Source organism: Engystomops pustulosus, chromosome 3 (assembly GCF_040894005.1).
Source record: "Engystomops pustulosus chromosome 3, aEngPut4.maternal, whole genome shotgun sequence".
NCBI classification, from domain to species: Eukaryota; Metazoa; Chordata; class Amphibia; order Anura; family Leptodactylidae; genus Engystomops; species Engystomops pustulosus.
This window is the reverse complement of record NC_092413.1, coordinates 61,798,374-61,819,136: the sequence shown is the minus strand read 5'-3', so window position 1 is coordinate 61,819,136 and position 20,763 is coordinate 61,798,374. Positions and strand designations below refer to the sequence as shown.

The window sequence follows — 20,763 nt, the reverse complement described above, 5'->3', positions numbered from 1 at the left end:
ACTGGGGTCGGCTTATACTCGAGTATATACGGTATATATATATATATATATATATATATATATATACATACATATATATATATAGAGATACATATATATATATATATATATATATATAGAGAGAGAGAGATGGGTGCAGTAATGCTGAGATATGTGTAGTGCAGGATAGGTATTGTAGTAGTGTAGACATAAACCGCATACATACACACATAGACACGCAGAAAACACATACCACTTACCTCACATGTGCTCAGTCTAACCTCTGCTGCGCCAAGAACCTGTGGGTGACTCATCTCACACACCCTGAAAGGTCAATAGTAATACATGTGTGTCGGGAGCCTTCACATATGTTATACAATAGAGGTGAGCTAGTCCCTGCACACAACTATATCTGTCCCTATCTAGTCTCTGGGCCTTGGAGCCACTGTTCCCCCTGCCCCCCCCCCCCCTGCATCTACACCCCTGCTTCACATTTAACTCTAGAAAACCTTGCTATAAAGAATAATCCATTATTACTCAATAACTGCAAATAACCAAGTTATGTCTGTTAAAGGAAACCCAAATCCAGATGTTAAACCATAGAATTAATGTACTTTCTTTTTCCGCACTACTGTAAAAGTATTTATATAAACCCCTCCTAATTTTATAATACTCACTGCAAGAAGAATCTTATAAGACCTTTAGTATTTAAAAATGACAAAAAAAAACAAATGCAAGAGTAGAAAAGGTCTTATTCGAGATAAAATATACAAATAAACATCTTATACACACATGGACAAAATTGTTCGTACTCCTTGTTAATAATCATCAACGAAGAGAACAGTGACCTGGCACCATCCGACCATAAAAATATATATCTCCCCAGTGGAGCCCGGCAAGGATCTTGGCAGGGTATTTAGGCCTTCTTGCACAAAGCTGTAAAGCGGTGGTGCTCAGCAAGAGCAAAGACAGTCCATGATGCAAATATAGAGTACAGCGGCACTCACCAATTCGGTGCGAAGAAATCTTTTTATTGAGGTGCTCCGTTTCTGTATGCACCTCAATAAAAAGATTTCTTCGCACCGAATTGGTGAGTGCCACTGTACTCTATATTTGCACCTTGTTTAGAATGAAAGAAAAAATATATAATTTATTTAATAAATTTAATTTCTGTGAAAATGAATAAATGAAAGGCAGACATTGCTTTTTTAACTATGGTTCAACCGAATTTTTTTAAATCTAAAACTCATGAAACAGGCCTGGACAGACAAGATGGTGCCCATAACTTGTTGCAGAACCTTTTGAAGCAATTCCTGCATTTAAATGATTTCTGCACCTCTCAACAGGTATTTTAGCCCCCTACACATGAGCTAACTGCTCCAGTTGTCCAGGGTTTAAAGGGTGCCTTTTCCAGACGACAGGTTTCAGCTCCTTTCAAAGAGGCTCAATAGGATTTAGGTCAGGGCTCATACAAGGTCACTTCAGAATAGTCCAATGCTTTCCTCTTGGCCATTCTTGGGTGTTTTTAACTGTGTGTTTTGGGTCATTATCCTTTTGCAAGACCCGTGCCCTGCGACTGAGACCAATCTTTTTACACTGGGCAACAAATTTCTTTCTAGAATCCCTTAATCTTGAGATTTCATTGTACCCTGCACAGATTCAAGATCCCCCCTGTGCCAGATGCAGCAAAGCAGTCCCAGAACATAAAAGAGCATTCACAATGTTTCACAGCATGAACAGTGTTCTTTTCAAGATATGCTTAATTTTTCTGTCTGTGAACATAGAGCTAATGTGCCCTGACAAAATGTTTGATTTCAGTCTCATCTGTCCATAGGACATTCTACCAGAAGCTTTGTAGCTTGTCAACATGTAGTTTTGCTAATTGCAGTCTTGCATTTTGTATGATTTGTTTTCAGCATTGTGTCCATTGGCTCAAACGATGGCGTATGGTGTGGTATGACACCGATGTTCCTTGAGCTTGAAGTTCACCTTTAATCTCTTTAGAAGTTTTTCTGGGCTCTTTTGTTGCCATTCATATTAGTCATCATTATTCATTGATTTGTCATCAATTTTCCTCCTGTGGCTATGTCCATGGAGTTTGGCTACAGTCCCATAGATCTTAAATTTCTGAATAATATGTGCAACTGTAGTCACAGGAACATAAAGCTGCTTGGATAAAGTCTTATAACCTTAACCTTTAACATAGAATTGTTTTTCTAAACTCATGGGAGATCTCTTTCCTTTACTTCCTTTAGTCCATGTTGAGTGTGGTACACACCATGTCACAATCCAATGAATAAGATCAGGAAAAGAAGGGAAGGGGGGTGGGGGGGAAGGAAAGATGACTCAACCATCCACTGCTTGTGGTGGATAGTCCCGGTAATTATGATGGGACCCCTCACTCCAGAGTATCACACCAAAACAGTGCCACAAAATGACACAATAGGAACCAAAGTTACCTTCCCTGAGGGAAGGAGAAAGGCACTGATACAATTTTAGAAATGTCAAAAATATCCTTTATTGATACAGCAATACATAATGCTGTTAAAATCTATTAAAAAGACCATGAAAACAGAGAATGTGGCCTCACTGTGAAGGAGGTCCACAGGATACAGTATGATACAAGGTGGTAGGACACAGAAACAGAAACAGTGGTCAACCGATGGGCAAGGTGGAACTATATTGTATATGTATAACAGGGGGAACAAGGGTAGCAAATAATATAGACGTTGTTCATGGACAGTGCCAATGTATACAATGAACAAGGGGTGCTTGGCGAGTTGTGTGTTGTCACACCAAGTACCCTTAATGGGAGCTACCACTTCTTACCTAGATCGTGATTATGTTCCAACGCCCGGGAAGACCACCTCCCCGACGCGCGTTTCGGCTCGGGCTGAGCCTTCGTCTGACGAAGGCTCAGCCCGAGCCGAAACGCGCGTCGGGGAGGTGGTCTTCCCGGGCGTTGGAACATAATCACGATCTAGGTAAGAAGTGGTAGCTCCCATTAAGGGTACTTGGTGTGACAACACACAACTCGCCAAGCACCCCTTGTTCATTGTATACATTGGCACTGTCCATGAACAACGTCTATATTATTTGCTACCCTTGTTCCCCCTGTTATACATATACAATATAGTTCCACCTTGCCCATCGGTTGACCACTGTTTCTGTTTCTGTGTCCTACCACCTTGTATCATACTGGATCCTGTGGACCTCCTTCACAGTGAGGCCACATTCTCTGTTTTCATGGTCTTTTTAATAGATTTTAACAGCATTATGTATTGCTGTATCAATAAAGGATATTTTTGACATTTCTAAAATTGTATCAGTGCCTTTCTCCTTCCCTCAGGGAAGGTAACTTTGGTTCCTACACACCATGTCACCAAACAGAGTTAGTAGTTGTAGCCCTGTATACAGGCCCACTGTATATATTTAAATTTTTAAAATTCTATTGAATCGTGGTCAAAAAGCAATGTCTACCTTTTGTTAATTTTCATAGAACTTTATTTTTACTTTTGTCAGATTCAAGTTATTTTGGTGATCATTGGGGGGTTTTCTTCCACTAAATGAAGGGTACTAACAATTTTACAAAAAATATTATGCATATTACCAATGTGCTCTCATTCACAAGCTTCATTCATATGTCTTATAGTATATACTTGTGAAGCATATGAATAGAAGGAAAAAATCAACCTTTAAAATGTAATAAACACATGGAATACTCTAAGGACATATTTAAATAGTTTATTTGCCCTATAAAGAGCTCTTCAGTATAATCACACATTCTTATACACATACATATGAACATTTCTCCTTCAAACATTAACTTATAACCAGCATCTTTTGTTTTGGAAATATTTTACCAGGGGAGGAAAATTTATTTAATGTTTTAAAACAGGTTTGTAATTTACAAAAATAAGCGATGGACTATTTATGTTCTTTTGCTTAATTTTTGTTTTGTTAATGCAAAGTAATTTTATAATTCATATAATTCCCTCCTTCCATAGCTAGACAGTTGGAAATTGGATTGACCTTGTATAACAGTTTTTGATCATCTTTATTTAAAATATCACTTTCTCTTGGAGCTTTTGGGGACTTTCAGTGTAAATTTCAAGCAGTTTGTTAACGCTCTGAAGATTTCCAGTCATGTCTTTCACTCATTTAATTTTTAAAAATTGGTTTAATCAATCATCAAAATGAATAAACTTTGTGGCCCATTTCCGTAAGCGTTATCATTACTTTTAAGAAGAGATGTGTGACACAAGACATGTTATAGTTGTTGCACACCACATATAAATGAATAAATATAAATAATAAAGTTATCAACGTATCATTACACGGTAGCTTTAATCTTATTTTAATTATTGATTATCCCCTCCTATTATCAGCCATCATTTTATCACCAATGACCAACCAGGGATGACAGGGATTTTTAAGTTTCCTCAGCGGTTACATTCCATTTTTTGACCTATATGTAATACCAAAGGTAAAATTTCCTCAGCGCAGATACCTAACATGGTAATTGAAATTATTCCAGACAGGCAATGAATTATTCCCCAGGAAGCGAATGGTATAATTGGTGAAATATATATTAAAAAATTTTAAGTCCAGTTTTTAAGATCATTTATCTACTACACAGATATATATATATATATATGTATACTACATAAAAGGTATTTTTCTTAGCCTATCACTATATTCTGCTTTCTAAATACAAAGATACATTTTACAATAGGTTTATAATTTCAGTCAACTGCACATATTTCCAGCAAAGGATTGATTCATAAATTATTCATATAATTTAAGGCCCACCTACACAACATAGGAGGCCTTTTTATACAAAAAGGGAATCTGATCATGACTGGAGATATTTCTCCTCTTCCTTGTTTTATAAATGATATAAAACAATCCAATTGTTTGTGGCTCTTCCAAACATTGGGGCTCATTTACTAATATGCCCCATTATTTTTCAGGTAATCAATAATAAAAAATAAAAATGCCCACAGCTGGACTATTTCTACCATTCTGGAAAAATGAAATAAAAAAAGAAAAAATAGAAAATGAAAGGGAAAAGTGTTGTAGGGAAAGTTCAACTTAATAATTGGATGTTAAAAAAAAAGAATACCTGCTGGACTTTGTTACAGTAGCATACATAAAAGTGCAGGGGGCACCTAGGCACCAACCTAATGTGCACAGTGTTATCCATGTTAAATAACAGGAGATATAGACTTTTTAAAAACTTAATAAGACATTATACAATTGGCTTGAGCTGCAACTCCACTGTTATCAGTTGTTGTAATGGTCAATATGTAGGCATTGGATTATCAACAATAAGGGCACTTTCATGGAGTCAGTATTTAACATCAGCATTTGAAAGCCAAAATGAGAAGTGAAAGCTACACAGATAAAAAGTATAGTGGAAAGATTTCCTTTGGAGCCACCTCTGGTTTTGGCTTACAAATATTGATACAAAATATGTAACAAATACAGACCATTTGAAAGTAGCCTAAGTTACAAACCATAGATAACATGTTGTCCGATTTGAATTTTATTGCAAATGAATGGACAATAAAGTCATTTTGTATCTTGTAACCTTTTTTCATTTGGCAAGGATAAGATAAAAATAATTTCGATTTGCTGATCAAAATACACATTTCAACATTTTATTACACTTTTGATCCATTTCACAGTTAATATCTATTTACAAGTTCTTTGATTGTTTAACTTTGAGGCAGCAGATCGTTACACACTCACAGAAATTGAAAATGACACACTGTCTGAAAACTGGGATGATCTAGTAATGAATGACCAGTTATCTATATTATTCTACATCAGATAAGGACACTAGCTTTGGAAAACAAAAAAAGGGATCCAATTAAACAGATGAAAAGAAGGATGATTTAGTTCAGCATAAGCTAACAACATGAGATGCCGCAGATTTCTCAGATACGAAAACAATAGAAACAGGGGCTCCGCATCTCCAAGTCATACATCTCCAAGCATCCATCTGTGGACACGGTCCATCATTGGTCATGGTAGTAAGATGGATAACTGACCCTTACCCCTGATAATGGATGATGAGCATGACAGGGAAAAGTAACTTGTCTGGGATCAGATTCAGTTTAGAGTCTTAAATCTAACACAATTCAAATATTGGATTATGAACTGTGGATATGCACATATTGGCATCAGGCAAGTCCAGTTTCGTTAGTAACCAGTCAAACATTTTGTGAGCATTCTAAAGCATCATTTCACGTTCATTATTTCTTGGTCGCCACACAGCTTTTTAAAGTTTCAGCATTAAAAACCATTTACTAGTTTCTTTAGAAATGTGTGCGCATTTAATACATTTCTTTCCATTGACATAGAATTGTTTTAAGTACAAGCATATACACTCAATAATGCCCAATCCTCAAGGGAAATATACATGAGAAAACATTGAAAGCAATTAATATTTCTTTAAGAGATAATTTTACGAGAAACAGGAAAATAAAGCTTTGATAAAAATTCAGCAGCAATCTTAAACAACATCAATGTTATGGCTGGGATTTATGGAGAGTGAGTCTGAAGAAGTACCCTACACATTATCGGTCAGGAATTCTCACTGGCAGTTATTAAAGTGAAACCTAAGGACAAAAGAAAGATTTTGACCTAATTGACAATTAGGTTGACATTGTGCAATGAAGAGAACAGATAACATATCTAGAAAGGTCAAGTATTCTTTGGTTATTACCACAAAAGACTGATAACCAGAGTTCTATTTCTCTTATTCAGAGAAATATAGAAAAAAAGAGGCTTTGTAATGATAACTACGACATAAACATATAACCAGAAGAATTCAGTATCTTATAAGAACTGCATAATTATTACATACAATTGTGGTGGTGTGGGGACGTTCTACTGTGCACAGCTGTATTACTCAAAGACAATAAAATCAGTCTTTTCAGAAACAGGTGATAATGTATATTATACATTATTTTATTTTATTTAAGTTAGTGTTCTGATTTGGTTATGGTTTTTGGATGTGTTAATGCCTATCTAGACATATATAATCTTGTTATGTTATAGTTGATCATCACATTACGACTTTTTGTAACACCATTACATAGCTACCATATTTTGAATGGTTGACGTTTGAATGGTTGTATAAAAATGAGCCTTCCTGAAGTTATATCTTAATAAACATACATATTATATAAAGTTTTTGTTCTGCTTCTTGCAGAATGTGCCTCCTATGTACTATTCATATATATTTTTAATTTAATTCTATATTATGCATGTTTATAAAAATACACTTAAATATAAAATAATAAAAAATAATATCTTTAATAATATATTCTGTGTAGAATAAGACATTCTATGAACAAAGCAACAAAAAAACTATTGTAAGAAACAAATTATAACTCTAATATATATCTCACAATAAATGTGCAATTTGTCTTGCAGCCAGCACATGGATGCACCAATCATTTGATGTTCCAGGGTTTCATATGTTATGGTTATACATATACTGCAAACATTGGATGACTATGTGAAAAATCTTCTCTGTGAAAAATGTTATTCCGCAATTGCCCGCATTATTTCATACCTTAAGAGACTGCCATGATGGCTATAATAAACCAAGGAACAGTTTCTTTTATGCCATCCTTGCATCTTGTTAATGAAGACATTAAGGCCTAGTAAATGGTCATTTTAAGGTGACAATGCACAGCAGAAAGACAAATAAAAATCAGCTTGATTATTCAACTGATGCAGCATTTAAGCAGTGCACATTTAAGTCTATTATACAGGTTTCAATTATATTAACTTCTAATATATTAATTTCAATTAAACTGGGACTGTTCTTTCAATGACTGGTGTCCTACACAGCCAATAATAGTTTGTTGCCAATTTTCATGGCAGCTTTGGTTTTTATCAACCTTAGACTGGAAGATTTGAATATAAATATTAATAAATCTGGGAAAGTTTAAAGAGCACAGAGAATGGTTTAATAATCTGCAGAGCCTAAGACCCATTACTTTCTTTTTTTTTTTTTTTTTTTAACATAAAATGTAACATGCCATATATTTAATAATAGACTACATGTTGCATGTCATTACAGTCTTACATTATATACATCACATCCACATTTGATACGGACTAAAAATGTGGCTCACTGAGTAAAATAAAGTAACACTGCAATCTTCATAGGCCTTACAAAAAGGAAATAAATAATACATGGCAACAATGGATAAACTACCAGTCCAGAGTTTCACAGTGCTTACAGTAGACACCTATAGGGCTTCATTCCCCTTACTGCACCCTCCCTACCCCCTTCCTCCTGCCAATTTAAGTATATAAAGCTCATGTGTTTTATTTCATGTCTTGTACTATTATGTGACATGTCTATTATTGACTGTACTATACCATGCAAAATGTACATGTCTTAACTGTTTTATTTTTCCCAAAATTTTTGGAAAACCCAATTAAGTTATTGTGAAACAAAATGAATATATAGTTTATGTTTATTACTTAAATATTGCATCATGGAAAGTGTGATGTAGAAATTCAAAGTCATCTGTCATCTTGGATTCCTGTGTGACAGCGTGGAACGGATATTCTGTCTCTTTCTGCTGTGCGTCTGTAGCCCCGCCCCCTGTTGTCCTACCACGGAGTTCACTGAAACTCACATCCTGCCAGCAAATCGTGAGCAGAGAGAAGCTGCTAACTACAAACTACAAGCAGATAAGTGATCTGGGAGAGGCAGGCACATATCTGTGAGGGCAGACATGTAGAAGGGATGACAGTGTAAAAGTTTGTTAGCCCCTGTCTGTTATGCCTCTGTGTAATAGGCATTTCGTCGATCTCATCATCTCTGATCTGTATCATCTCTCTTTCTATGTGTCAGTGTGTTACTACAATGTCAGAAGCCAGATGAAAGAGTATCTACACCTGTACCCTGATAATGTAACCACATTGTCCCTCCACAGAACTAGAGGGATTATAATGTGTCTGCTCAGAGAGCCCCCGCCCACACAACCTGGAATTTTGCACTGAGCAGCCTAGGGAGTGATCAGAGCTAAAACAGCAATAAGAATAAAAAGTAAAATTGTAAAGTAAGGGGTTAAAATGATCTTTATTGTGTAAACATCACTAGAGATTTGAAAACTTTATTTTCTGGGAAAACCCCTTTAAGTTATGTATATACTTTTTTTTTTTTTTTTTAACTTGAGGGTGGTGGGGTATTATGTTCAGTCACTTAACTTGAGTAGAATGACAAATGACAACAAATCATTTAATGTGAAGTAAAGCACACAAATCATAACTCATGCATATTGTTTAGGGTGCATGAATTATATAATTTCCTAAAATAATTTTTAAGCTTTTACCACCACTGTTGACCATATGCTTAGTTAAGTTTCTGCTAGAAAATATTTAGCTTCATATACTAATGTAAAGTAGTACAAAATATATATGAATTGTATATAAGAATTTACTGTTTCAGTGCATATGGATAAACACAGAGGTATGGATTCCAAACTAAGCAATTAATCCTGGAAAGAAAATGGTAATTGCTTTTGTACCAGTTACGGGGTTGTACAATATTCCAAAGAAAAAAAAAAAGTTTCTAATGTTCTGTCCCCCAGAAATAATGCCACTATTATTCCTGGAATTTATTTTGTATTCTATATTCCAACCCAGAGTCAATGCATTAAGTGGGGTTGTGCACCAGATACAAGACTTGAAAATGGATTTGTACGATTTGTTTTAAACCAACCCATTAATTTCTTAAATATCTGTTTCCAAAACTTTAAATGAACTGGGTCTTGTGGACAATGATCAACTGGATAGATAAGGCACAGCATACTTTCAGCATTGATGTTTAGATGCAAAACCATTATTAGAGTTGAAGAAGGCAATATTAAAATGAATGACGCTTGTTACCATATCATGTGGTTTCGCAAACTTCATGTACACAGGTTACAGGGCAAAATTGTTGAGGATTCTCTTTTGAATATAAAATAAACTTTATTTATTCTTCATGATTCATTTCTTCCCTTTTCAACTATTCAATATTACTTTTCAATATTACTATTGGCTATTGACTATTACTATTTTCACAGCCCCATTATCATCTAATGGATTAATATACACATGACCTTCTAATATATGTAGATTAAAATTTAAAAACAGCGGAATAAGTTTCTATTACATAAATACAAGAATGTCAAATTAAAGTAAAAATAATGACTTAACATGTTAGACTGATGGAAATACCCAAACATCTCAATATAGAAAAACTTAGTGTATTGTGTTCTCTTAAGTCTTTTAATAATATAATGTATGTTGTAGTATGTTGACATGTTATTTTTAATAATTCAGTAACAAAAGTAAAAAAAAGATAGAGAAACTATAATTCATACTAAGTATTCACCTTCATGCTAGAAGAGAGTTAAATTTATATTCTGTATTAATGCCAATGCCTGGGAACCAAAATCATTCCAGGCTTCTCTAAGGGTTTTTGATTGTTCTTTATATATATTTTTGTTTTTTAATATTAAATACAAAAGCTGGATATTTGAAAAAGAAAAATAGATTAAACATATCTAGAAAATAAAAGGTTGAAAAACTAAAATAAAAGGTAAAAAATTAAAATGATAGAAACTTATATAAATATGCAGTAAAAAAAAAATGCTGTGTTATCTTAACCATAAAGTGCAAACTGTTTACATTTTAAGCCAATCATTCATATACAAATTTAGTAAGAAACTCTAAAATAAATAATTCTAATAGCTGCTATTACTAAAAGCTTTAGCAATATGCTTTTTTTTGTTATCAAAAGGTCTGGTGTTCTCCAAGATTAGTACAAATGGTAAAAAAAACTAAACTTAACAGAAAAATAATATATTCTTGTGGCATTGCTAGTTAATGCTAGTTTTTCTCTACAAACAGAAAAACATTCTATAATTTTAGGTGGATAGTGATTGCACAGTTAAAGTACAATATACTGGTGTATGCTGTGAACATAACAGCAAAATTATAGGAATTATATGCTATTGGACCAAAATTGGCAGTAAATTGGCAGGGGGTTTCATCCCATTTATTGGATTAATTTAATAGTATGTTTTTGTTCATACATTGCAATTAATTAAGCAGGCCTGGGCACTCAACTGGTTGTTACTTGATTGGATTCTTTGTCCTTGTGCCTTACAATAGCTCTCTAATTTACTGTGGTACATAATGGATTTTTATCAGTAGTTTAACTTGACAAAATCTGTATGCAGATGTTGTCGGAGCTGTCCTGACCACTGCCAAATGCTTACTAGACCTAGAAACTAATGTTGTATCAGGCGCGTGGCTGTGGCCAGGACGGTGAGGCCAACATCTGTACACAAACAGAGGCCAGCAGCGACGGATGGTGCTACGGCTTAACAGGATCAGGGAGAAAGGCAAGTATATGCTCTTCATTCTTTTTAAAACCCCATTTCCAGCCATAATTAAAAAAAAATATTCCTTGCTAACCCCTTTAAAGGCAAGATAGAACTTTGTTTTACAAGGTCACATGTGCCTTTCCCTTAAAAATAACATATAGGACTAAATTGTTAATGCTTTCACAATGTTTTATGTTTTATCTAAATAAATTTCATATATGGTAGATTCTACACAGAAATGTTCTCTTTATGAACTTTTCATGCTCAGTTGAAAATTTCAATTATGGAAATAATTCACACTCATGCTGTTTTGTTAGCAGGCTTCAAAAATATATAAAAACTGGCATCTTGATAATATACTATTAAGACTCGAAAATATCTACAAAAGGATTGACTTTTTATGTCTCATGAGACATAACTAATTTCACATAAATTTGGGTTTTGATTCTGTTAACAATTACAAAGTCACTTGACTTAATGCCAAAGAAGTCTTGTATCAAATTTGGTGCCCAATCACTGGAAATATGATTTTTACCAACTACAGAGAAATGTATGCTCCAGAGACTTAATCAAACCCTCAGTATGAGATATAGTTTGGTGATCTCTTTTACAAATATCATACACATCAAGCTGATCAGGCGAAAAATACATATAGTGACAGATAGTGGGCGATACTTTTTTAATTGATGCTAATGTCTAGGCAGCACTAATACAGATTGGCAAATGTGATCAAACTCCCAAAACAGGGATCAAACAGCCTGAACTTGCAATGGCATAGACCCCTATGATGCTGGTAATTTGGGATATTTGAGTCAGGGTGGGATTTGTAGACATTAAAAGACTTCTGAAATATTTCTGCTTTATAGCTGTCTCAATAAGCCCTTCTCAAAAGCCCATATCTAAACTTACTTTTTATAGATATTTTTACAATAAATCTATATAGACTAATGTTTATAGAGACAGTGAACTGAAAGTTTTGGCACATATTCCTTTTGTAAAGAATCATCAACACAGATACAATACATAACAACAAACTCAACCTTATTACACAAAGAAAATATAAATCTATTTTTCATATAATATAGTTATAAAATATAACATAAGGCATCTGCTGGTAATGTTGCTATTATTATTTCAACTTAGAAAAATATGTTTAAACTAAGTTGAAACAGGTTGTCATTTTTTGTTGAAATTCCATGTTATATGCATTAACCTAAGCATGAATGAGCAGGACATAAGTTGGGGTAAAGTTGAGGTAGTAGTCATAATGTTGCCATATTAGACTTGTATATTTTCACTGTTAACTGTCCTTCAACAATCAATCCAGCAACATGCTTATGGATACTATCCAGTTGTAGTAATTTATGTTCAGAATTATTGTAGAAAAAAAAAACATGTTCATGATGGTCAAGTACAAAGGCATCATAATCATTCCCTCATCTATTCATGATGTCTTTGTTTAATAATGACCTTCATTCAATAGACAGGGTACTATGCAAAGAAAAATGAAATTTTCAGTGTTTTTGAGTATTTTTATATTTTCACTATGCAATTCTCTCCCAGAGGATGCACTTATGTAACAATCAGAACTGAATTAGTTACTTACTTGCTTTTTGGCAATATTGGCATATACCTAGTACACTTTTGTTTAGCCAACATCTATATAAATAGTTGATTTGGTCAAGCTGTTCTATGATCCAAGTACCAGCATGCGCTGTTTTTTAAATGTATGAATTGTAATGGTCTCATTTTCTTGCTTCTTATGATGCCCATGTGCATAAGTCATACGAAAATTATAAAATATTTGATAGATTGCATTATTAATTATCAATGACTTGAACCGTTGTACTCAAAACCACTGCATGGAACAGGTGTAAATAATGGAATATTTTGTTACCATCTGAAGTGTAATATTGTTAGATCAGTGCCAAGACCTTTTTGATGTGTAACATATTTTTCTCAGGGTTACTCATTCAAGAAATGAAAAACAGTAATGGTTGCTATGCTTCTCAAGAGGAACTCAGATTAAACCACAAAGCTTACAGGTAGTTTCATCAGCTTATAAATCAACTAACAATAGCATTGTGTAAGGAACTTTATAAACTTTCAAAATATACCATTCTAGTTTCCCAACAATCTGTCAAATTCTGCTTTTCTCTTTATGCAAATAATCTTCTCATTGCATCAGGGGCACAGCTGTGTCTGCTGCTGCATCTGTTGTCAACTAGCAGCAGCTCTATACAAAGGTTGCCATTCGAAGTAGAAAGAAGGTGAATAAAGAAAAAAAAAAAAAAAACAGATGCACAAGGGGGCACATCCACAACCATAGTGCACCCAGAACTGAGATTTAAAAAAAAAAAAAAAAAAAAAAGTTTTCTGTGAAATACTAATACTAAAATAATTGGGATCCCAGAAAGCTTATACTGCATAATACTGTTTGTACAACATAATTTGGAATAGTACTGTGGAAACCATATATTAAAGTGTTTGCAAGAGGGTGGCTGGAGCTCCACAGAGTGATTCTAATAGTTCTTATTGGTTCGAATAGCTGAATATTTACTTGGAGTCAGCACTTAAATCTTCCCAATACAGATGGCAACACAAAAATTGCTATGCAAAAAAGGCTGGCTTAGATGTTAACATCTACTCCTATTGACAGCAGTTCTTTAGGACTTTACACGTGTTTTTTTTATTAGTAATTTTTACTCATGACATGCTGACCCATTGTTTTCTATGTGGTTAATGATATTTCTGTTATTTTTGTCATTGACCGTACACATGAGCAATGCACTTTTGAAAGCATGTAGGCCACAGACTTCCATAGAAGTCAACGGGTCTAGAATAAAATAGATGGCATACGGTTGTGAAAAAACTAAAACAAATGTGTATACAATGCTAACACTACACTGAAAATGGATGCATTTTTTTGCAGACATTAAATGATCTCGCCTTGTCTGAATAGTTGTATTCCATAAACATGCTTCACCTGTAATGGTTTCCCATGTATTAAAATTACATACACAGGTTAGCATGCATGACAATGATTAATAATTAAAACTTTTGTCTGATATTTATATATACTTTTAAAACAATATAAATGTAGATTCTCAGATCAAAAGAAACATCCACAAACACCAAGAAGCTGTACTATTTTTCACAACAACACATATGTATTTGCTTCAATACACTGTAATTTCTGTATTTTGTACTGTTGTTAACATAAACCTCAAACCTCATAAACCTGTTTCTGGCTGCTAATCATGATCATAGATCTCTGTGCATAATCAATGGTCACCATGCCCCACTTCGACACCAAAAGTAATGTAAAGGAATGTGGTTACTTTTAATTAGGCTCATAATGTGATCAGATTCTAATACAACTGACATTAAACGACATCTACCAGCAGGATCAAGGATTGTAAGTCAAGCGTGCTTGTTTTGCTCTTCTTTTAGCTTTTTATGCCCTTGTTTTCACAAAAATGGCAAAATTATGCAAAGGAGCCTGAGGGGCTCCAGGCTCAATTTATGGCTATGGAACTCATTACCCCTCATCCTCATTTGCATAACTATTAAGGCCTTTTATTTTTTTTAAAAAAGGGCATAGGAAGCTATAAGAAGAGCAGATTATGCCTGAGGGGGCACACATCAGTTTGTAAGTGTGCTTCATTTACAATCCTTCATCATGGTGGTAGATTACCTTTAATTATACTTGTATCAATTATTGAACTTCAAGAAAATAAAAGATATCAATGAACTAAGATTTTTCACCTCCCAAGCAAGCTTTAATCCAGCTACTTTTGTAGCATTCCATTACAAAATGTGGCTTTGTCAGGGAATGTAATTTATTTTTGACATATCCTGCTTTTTGGCATTGCAATTAAATACAGATGACTTAAAGGGAACCGGTCACCAATGATAAGCCCTCCAAACCCCAAACAGTACCTTGTTGTATACTTTATAAGATTTCAATTGATCTTTTATTGCAGCCATCATTCTTTCATTTCATCTTTTATTGCCCAACTTTTGGTCCTAACAGAGTTTGAGGAGGAGTTCAGTAATGCAGTCAAGGTAACCAGTCTTCACCTGGCCACTTAAACTCCTAACCTTGCCACTATGTGATGACTCTCCTTGTCCGAGTTATTGTTCATGCGCAGTAAAAAAGTAGTGGCTATATACAAATTTGCTGCTAGCCAGCCATTGCTCATTCATAACATGCATGCTGGAGTACGGTTGGCCAGCTAATAATCGGTCCTGTGCTGCGCACTGCAGTGGTGCCTGTGCAGTATTGCCTGTAAAGTTGCACATGCCTGAGAGTGACTTTGCCGCTTAGGGGTATGTATAGTAGTCTGAGCATCCAGGAGGCGGCAAGGTAGCTTTTCACTGTATTTTTGGACCAGGAGTTTAGCAGTAAAATCCTTTTGTAGAAGAATAGTGGCTGCACTATAAGATATAAAAGCATCAAAAACAAGGTACAGTTTGGGATTTAGAGGGTTATCCTTGGTGACAGGTTCCCTTTAGACACTGTTGAAGAATGAGAATAACATTGTATAACTTTCATGCAATTACCAAGGGAACTTAATGAAGAAACGTCTGAGGAAAAGTGGTGCTGCCTTATGTGTTAATAAAAGCAATAAAAATAAAAAAAAGGAGATTCTGGCGGTAGCAGACATGTGGCAGTCAGGGCGGTACCAACGGCTTCTGTAAACAAATGAGCAACGATCGAGCGCCACAGTTAAATGGGAGAGCATAAAAAGGCGAGTATAAGAGGGTTATTATCACAGCTCCTAAATCCATATTTTAAAAAATATATTTAATTCCCATACAACCCTTATAAGGTATTTTACACATTAAGTGCTTTAATACAAGCGACTATCCAAAAACACTGACAAATGATGGTTTAAAAAGCCGAGCAAAAGTGGTCTGATGGACATTACCATCAGCAATGTCTCGTATCAAGCTGTGCACAAGGCAGTCATTCAAGGCAACGCCTTCAATAATTTTTCATTGACACATTTATTATTACAATTGCTCAGAAACAAGTGAACAATACTTGCCCAGTGTATTGATCTTTAAGAATACTGAAACTATGGCAAATAAAAAACCATCAGGAACCTGCCTACTGAGCAGCTGTACAATGGTGTAACTATGATAATATGAAAAAGAAAGTACTCACCCTTATTAAAGTTGCTTTATTTTACTGTGGAGTTTTTCTTTTAATTTAGGAAAATAAGGTGTTTCATCTGAAAATTTTGCTAGACATTGTTACAACCACTCTTCTGTGATATCCAATTAATTTTTACAATGTTATGCTCTTTTTTCAGATGGCAGCGGTTATATCTCTATGCATAATGAAGGTGAAGATCTTGTGATATAACCAGTGAATGGCCACTCTAGGCTTCAATGTAATATTTATACCGGGCCTATTATTACACTTTGAAAAGTTATATACCGTACTTGTACTGGCTCCTTGCAGAGGCCGCATACTCATAGCTTATTTTTTTAAGGCAACAAAATAGCTGCCAATATATGTAATGTTCAAGGTCATGTATGCGGAAAGATAAGTGTTTGCGGTAAACCTCATCTAGCCATATACAAAGTAATATTACAATGTGAAAAATGCAAGTAATATACTGAAGCATTTATTTCATTTAATAAATAATTCATTTTCCTTTGCAATCTTGGACTGAATTACTCTAAAATACATACAATATAATCTATAAACAGTTATTATTTGTTGTATGTGCAGATGACCGCTCTGTTCTCTGTACAGTGGCTGATTTGGGTAACTGCAGTTCAGCTCCGATTCAAGGAGACCCTTGTAAAGTTTACAACATGGAGAGGGGAGGGACATTTTTTAGTGGACAAAAATAAAGGTACATTTCCACCACATCCATATGTTCTAAAGGCCACCAATTAATATAATTCTCTGTCACTTTCTGCTCACAAGTTATCCATGTGCAACTTAAAATGAAAAACAAAATAACCATAAACACAAGCTAAGAGAAATACACCTTAAATTACTATATAATTTGAAAATTATATTTCGTTAAGTTCAATTAGTGAAATGTCTAATGTCATATTTTGACAATAAATACTATATTTGAGTTTTATAGCTTTTGGGATTCGGGAAATGTGCTTGGTAACAAAATATTTGTCTAGAGTTTCAAAGAAAAAAATATACACAAATGCATCAATTCTGTATTATTACAAGAAAAAATGTCTTGAATTTACATTGACACACATCTGATAAGTAATACTAAATTCATCACTTTTCATCTATCGCCCCACAAGAATATATATTGCACTGCTCTTCTTATCATACACAAATGTCAGTGTTGTTTGTTTCTCATAATATTACCTTGGTGCCTATTTGCAGTGCTTCTCTTACCAATGGAATTGGAGTGTCTACTTATTATACTGAAAATACAGAAATGGCATCACAATCATGAGATGTAAGTCATCTCATGACTGCTTCATGCCAGAGAGACATCTGTGGTCGACTACCACTTGAAAGGTTAAAAGAAATAGAAAAATATATCTTTTGAACTGCATGCGCCAAAACGTGATAATACTGGAATTGATCATGCAACTACAAATGTACAATGCTGCTGTAACAGAAATGTTTCTTCATTTCCTAGTTACTATTATAGGCACTTAAAAGAAATGAACGATTAATAAGTGAATAGTGTTCCTTAGCCAATGGATAAGGTCAATAGTAGGGGCAGGATACAAAGAAGACATCGGACAACCCATTTGGTACAGTATGTGGTTCCTGTCACTTTACAAATAATCAATGCCACCCCTTCACTGCTCAATGATACAAAGGAACACTTTATTTTCAAGTAGCTACTAAACTGCAGACATTTCAGCTTTTCATTGCATTTCATCTCTAACACTGGATCAAATAAGCATTGCTCTATTGGGTGAGAAATGAGGCTTTGAATGAAGTGTATGGGGAAATTTTTACATATGACCCCTTTATAAAACAGCTCTATATGTTCTCATTAAATGTAGTAAGTGCCGACAGCAAACAGAATCTTTTGGTTTTATAAGGGTTAAACGCATTTGCCACCAGAATTTTAGCTGAGCCTTCAGAAAGGGAGTCACAGTCTATTATGAGGCATACTTTGGTATAGGTCAGATAACTAATTTGGGATTATGCAGATAGGATATTAAAATGTGCCATATATTTTAATTATCAGACTATGCATTTTTGGATGTTCTTTTATTTCCTTTGTAAATGATATTTACTAGTCATGTTTGACAAAGTCATATTAATGTTTCAGCTCAACTTACTATGTTGCTGAAATCAACCCAAATGAGGATGTTAAACATGTGCAAAACTAGTGAAGCAATTAATCTTGTGATTTAGAAGTTTCTTCCAATCTTAAATTACTTTTTTTACTGGCTTTTTTTTACAGTAAATACTGGCTGGAGATCCATGGTCTAATCTCAGCTGCTGCACACCTGCCACCAACACACTGAGAAACAACCGAATTATTTAGTAAAAGAACCAGAGAAATTGATGCGTCACCAAGGGACTAAGGTAGTGGCCAATAAACAAATGGTCGCAACGCAAAAAAACAAAAAACAACTCATCAGAAAAGATAAAGAGTTTACCAATCCTATGTTGATCTTACTGTACACTTAAAATATGTAATGGGTAAATGATGAATCCTTCCAAAAGGAAATCTTTGCACTGTCTAAAGATGAATACTTTCTTATCGCTTTACTTATGCAGGTAGCCAAGTCTCAGACCTGTTTCATGTCCCACCCCCGTAAGAGACAGTGATATTTGTGGTGTAGTATCAGAGGTTGAAAGCTATTGTCCAGATATAACTTCTCTTCTTTTCAGAGAAGTAAAACACCCGTCGAAGAAAAAAAAATATCACAAAAATATTAAAGAAATTAAAAAAAAAAACATTTTAACTGCTCATTCTTGTGCCCTCTCGTCAGCTCATTTCTTTCTTATCTCTTGCATCATGTCAACAAACCACAGCTTAGAGTTTGTTTCGATTTTCTAAGATGTAATGCTCCTCAGTTTAAACAAAGAAACTGAGGTAAGACAGTTTATGATTTGTGCTAGGAAACAGTAACCAAATATGAATGTTCAACCCTTGTTCCAAACTGTCCTGCAGAAAGAAATGGCGAGAAAATGGATGCATGTCTTGTTTAAAATCTTCCTTCCCAGCGAAGTTAAAATAGATCTATTTGGGGTTTGACTCATCAGAACTGATACCACTTCTTTTCTTTGTATTTTAACATCATCTGCAAAAACAATGAGAATATTTGAATTACCAAGAAGTAATGGATTCTTAAACTTGTCACATTTAGTAAAAATTATCATCTGATTCATATTCACATTTCATATTGGTATTTTTGACTTTTTCTAGTTCTTAAAATGTTAATTCGCAAATATTTTCATGTGCAAGGGTTGTATTTTTAAATTGCAAAGTTCTGCGGTACAGAACCCGATACAACCCATGAGATGGATGTCCGTTTGAAAATGGGTGGCATGACCTGTGGCAGAACAGCAACCAATTACAGCTCAGCTTTCAACTGCCACAGCAGCAGCAGCAGACAATGGCTCCTGTATATGCTGCCTAATCAGTGGATTTTGGAAAGCGAGGAGTGAAAATTTAGGCTCAAAACCAAGTCTATGATGTTCCCTGAGTCACAGGAAGCCACTGTGCTAAATTTGGTGATTGTAAACATGGCGGTACAGATTCCTTTAGCGGACATACACACACACATATTCAGCTTTATATATTAGATTAAGATGTATTTCGTCCCATCCTCAGCACTGTGGTTGGTCTGAAAAACAGGACATTCCACAGTCATTCATAGATCACAGCAGTGTGAATCTGCACTTAATAGATTGAAATCTCATCTACATGGTGCAGATTATTTTTAGCACAAAAAATGCCATGACCTGCGGTTTTCAAATGTATGGAATGGGTGAAATTCTCTGTAGCATCCACAGGAAAATCTGCTTGCAAATCCACGGTGAATCTACTTTGCATTACATGCATTTTCAGGCAAGATTTGAACTTCTCCATACCTGTGCAGAGGTATCCTAATGTATTAATTTAATGTTAATATGCTTAACCCCTTCCCGACATTTGACGTAATAGTACTGCATCGCGGGAGGTGCGTTCCCGCAAAATGCAGTACTATTACGTCATGCTTTCTGGCACCGGCTCCTGAACGGAGCCGGCGCCAGAAGCTGCAGGTGTCAGCTATATATTATAGCCGACACCTGCCTCTAACACCCGCGAACGGAGAAATCTCCGACACGTTAACCCCTGACACGCCGCGGTCGCGCAGAAGAATCGCAGCCCCGGGACTGCCGGTGCCCGGGGCTGCGCGATCC

At 34.9% G+C, this 20,763-nt stretch overlaps 1 protein-coding gene across 4 annotated transcripts in view; it reads right to left on the bottom strand.

Moving 5' to 3' along the window:
• Positions 1-4,728: 4,728 nt before the first annotated feature.
• The window catches only part of STXBP5 (syntaxin binding protein 5), a 468,111-nt gene continuing 452,076 nt past the window's right edge, over positions 4,729-20,763 (bottom strand). For all 4 annotated transcript variants that reach the window (XM_072140931.1, XM_072140932.1, XM_072140933.1 and 1 more), the window contains one exon: positions 4,729-19,658. In XM_072140931.1, coding sequence (XP_071997032.1) covers positions 19,617-19,658 — 42 coding nt within the window. In that variant the 3' untranslated portion in view covers positions 4,729-19,616. The remainder of the gene's footprint in view (positions 19,659-20,763) is intronic.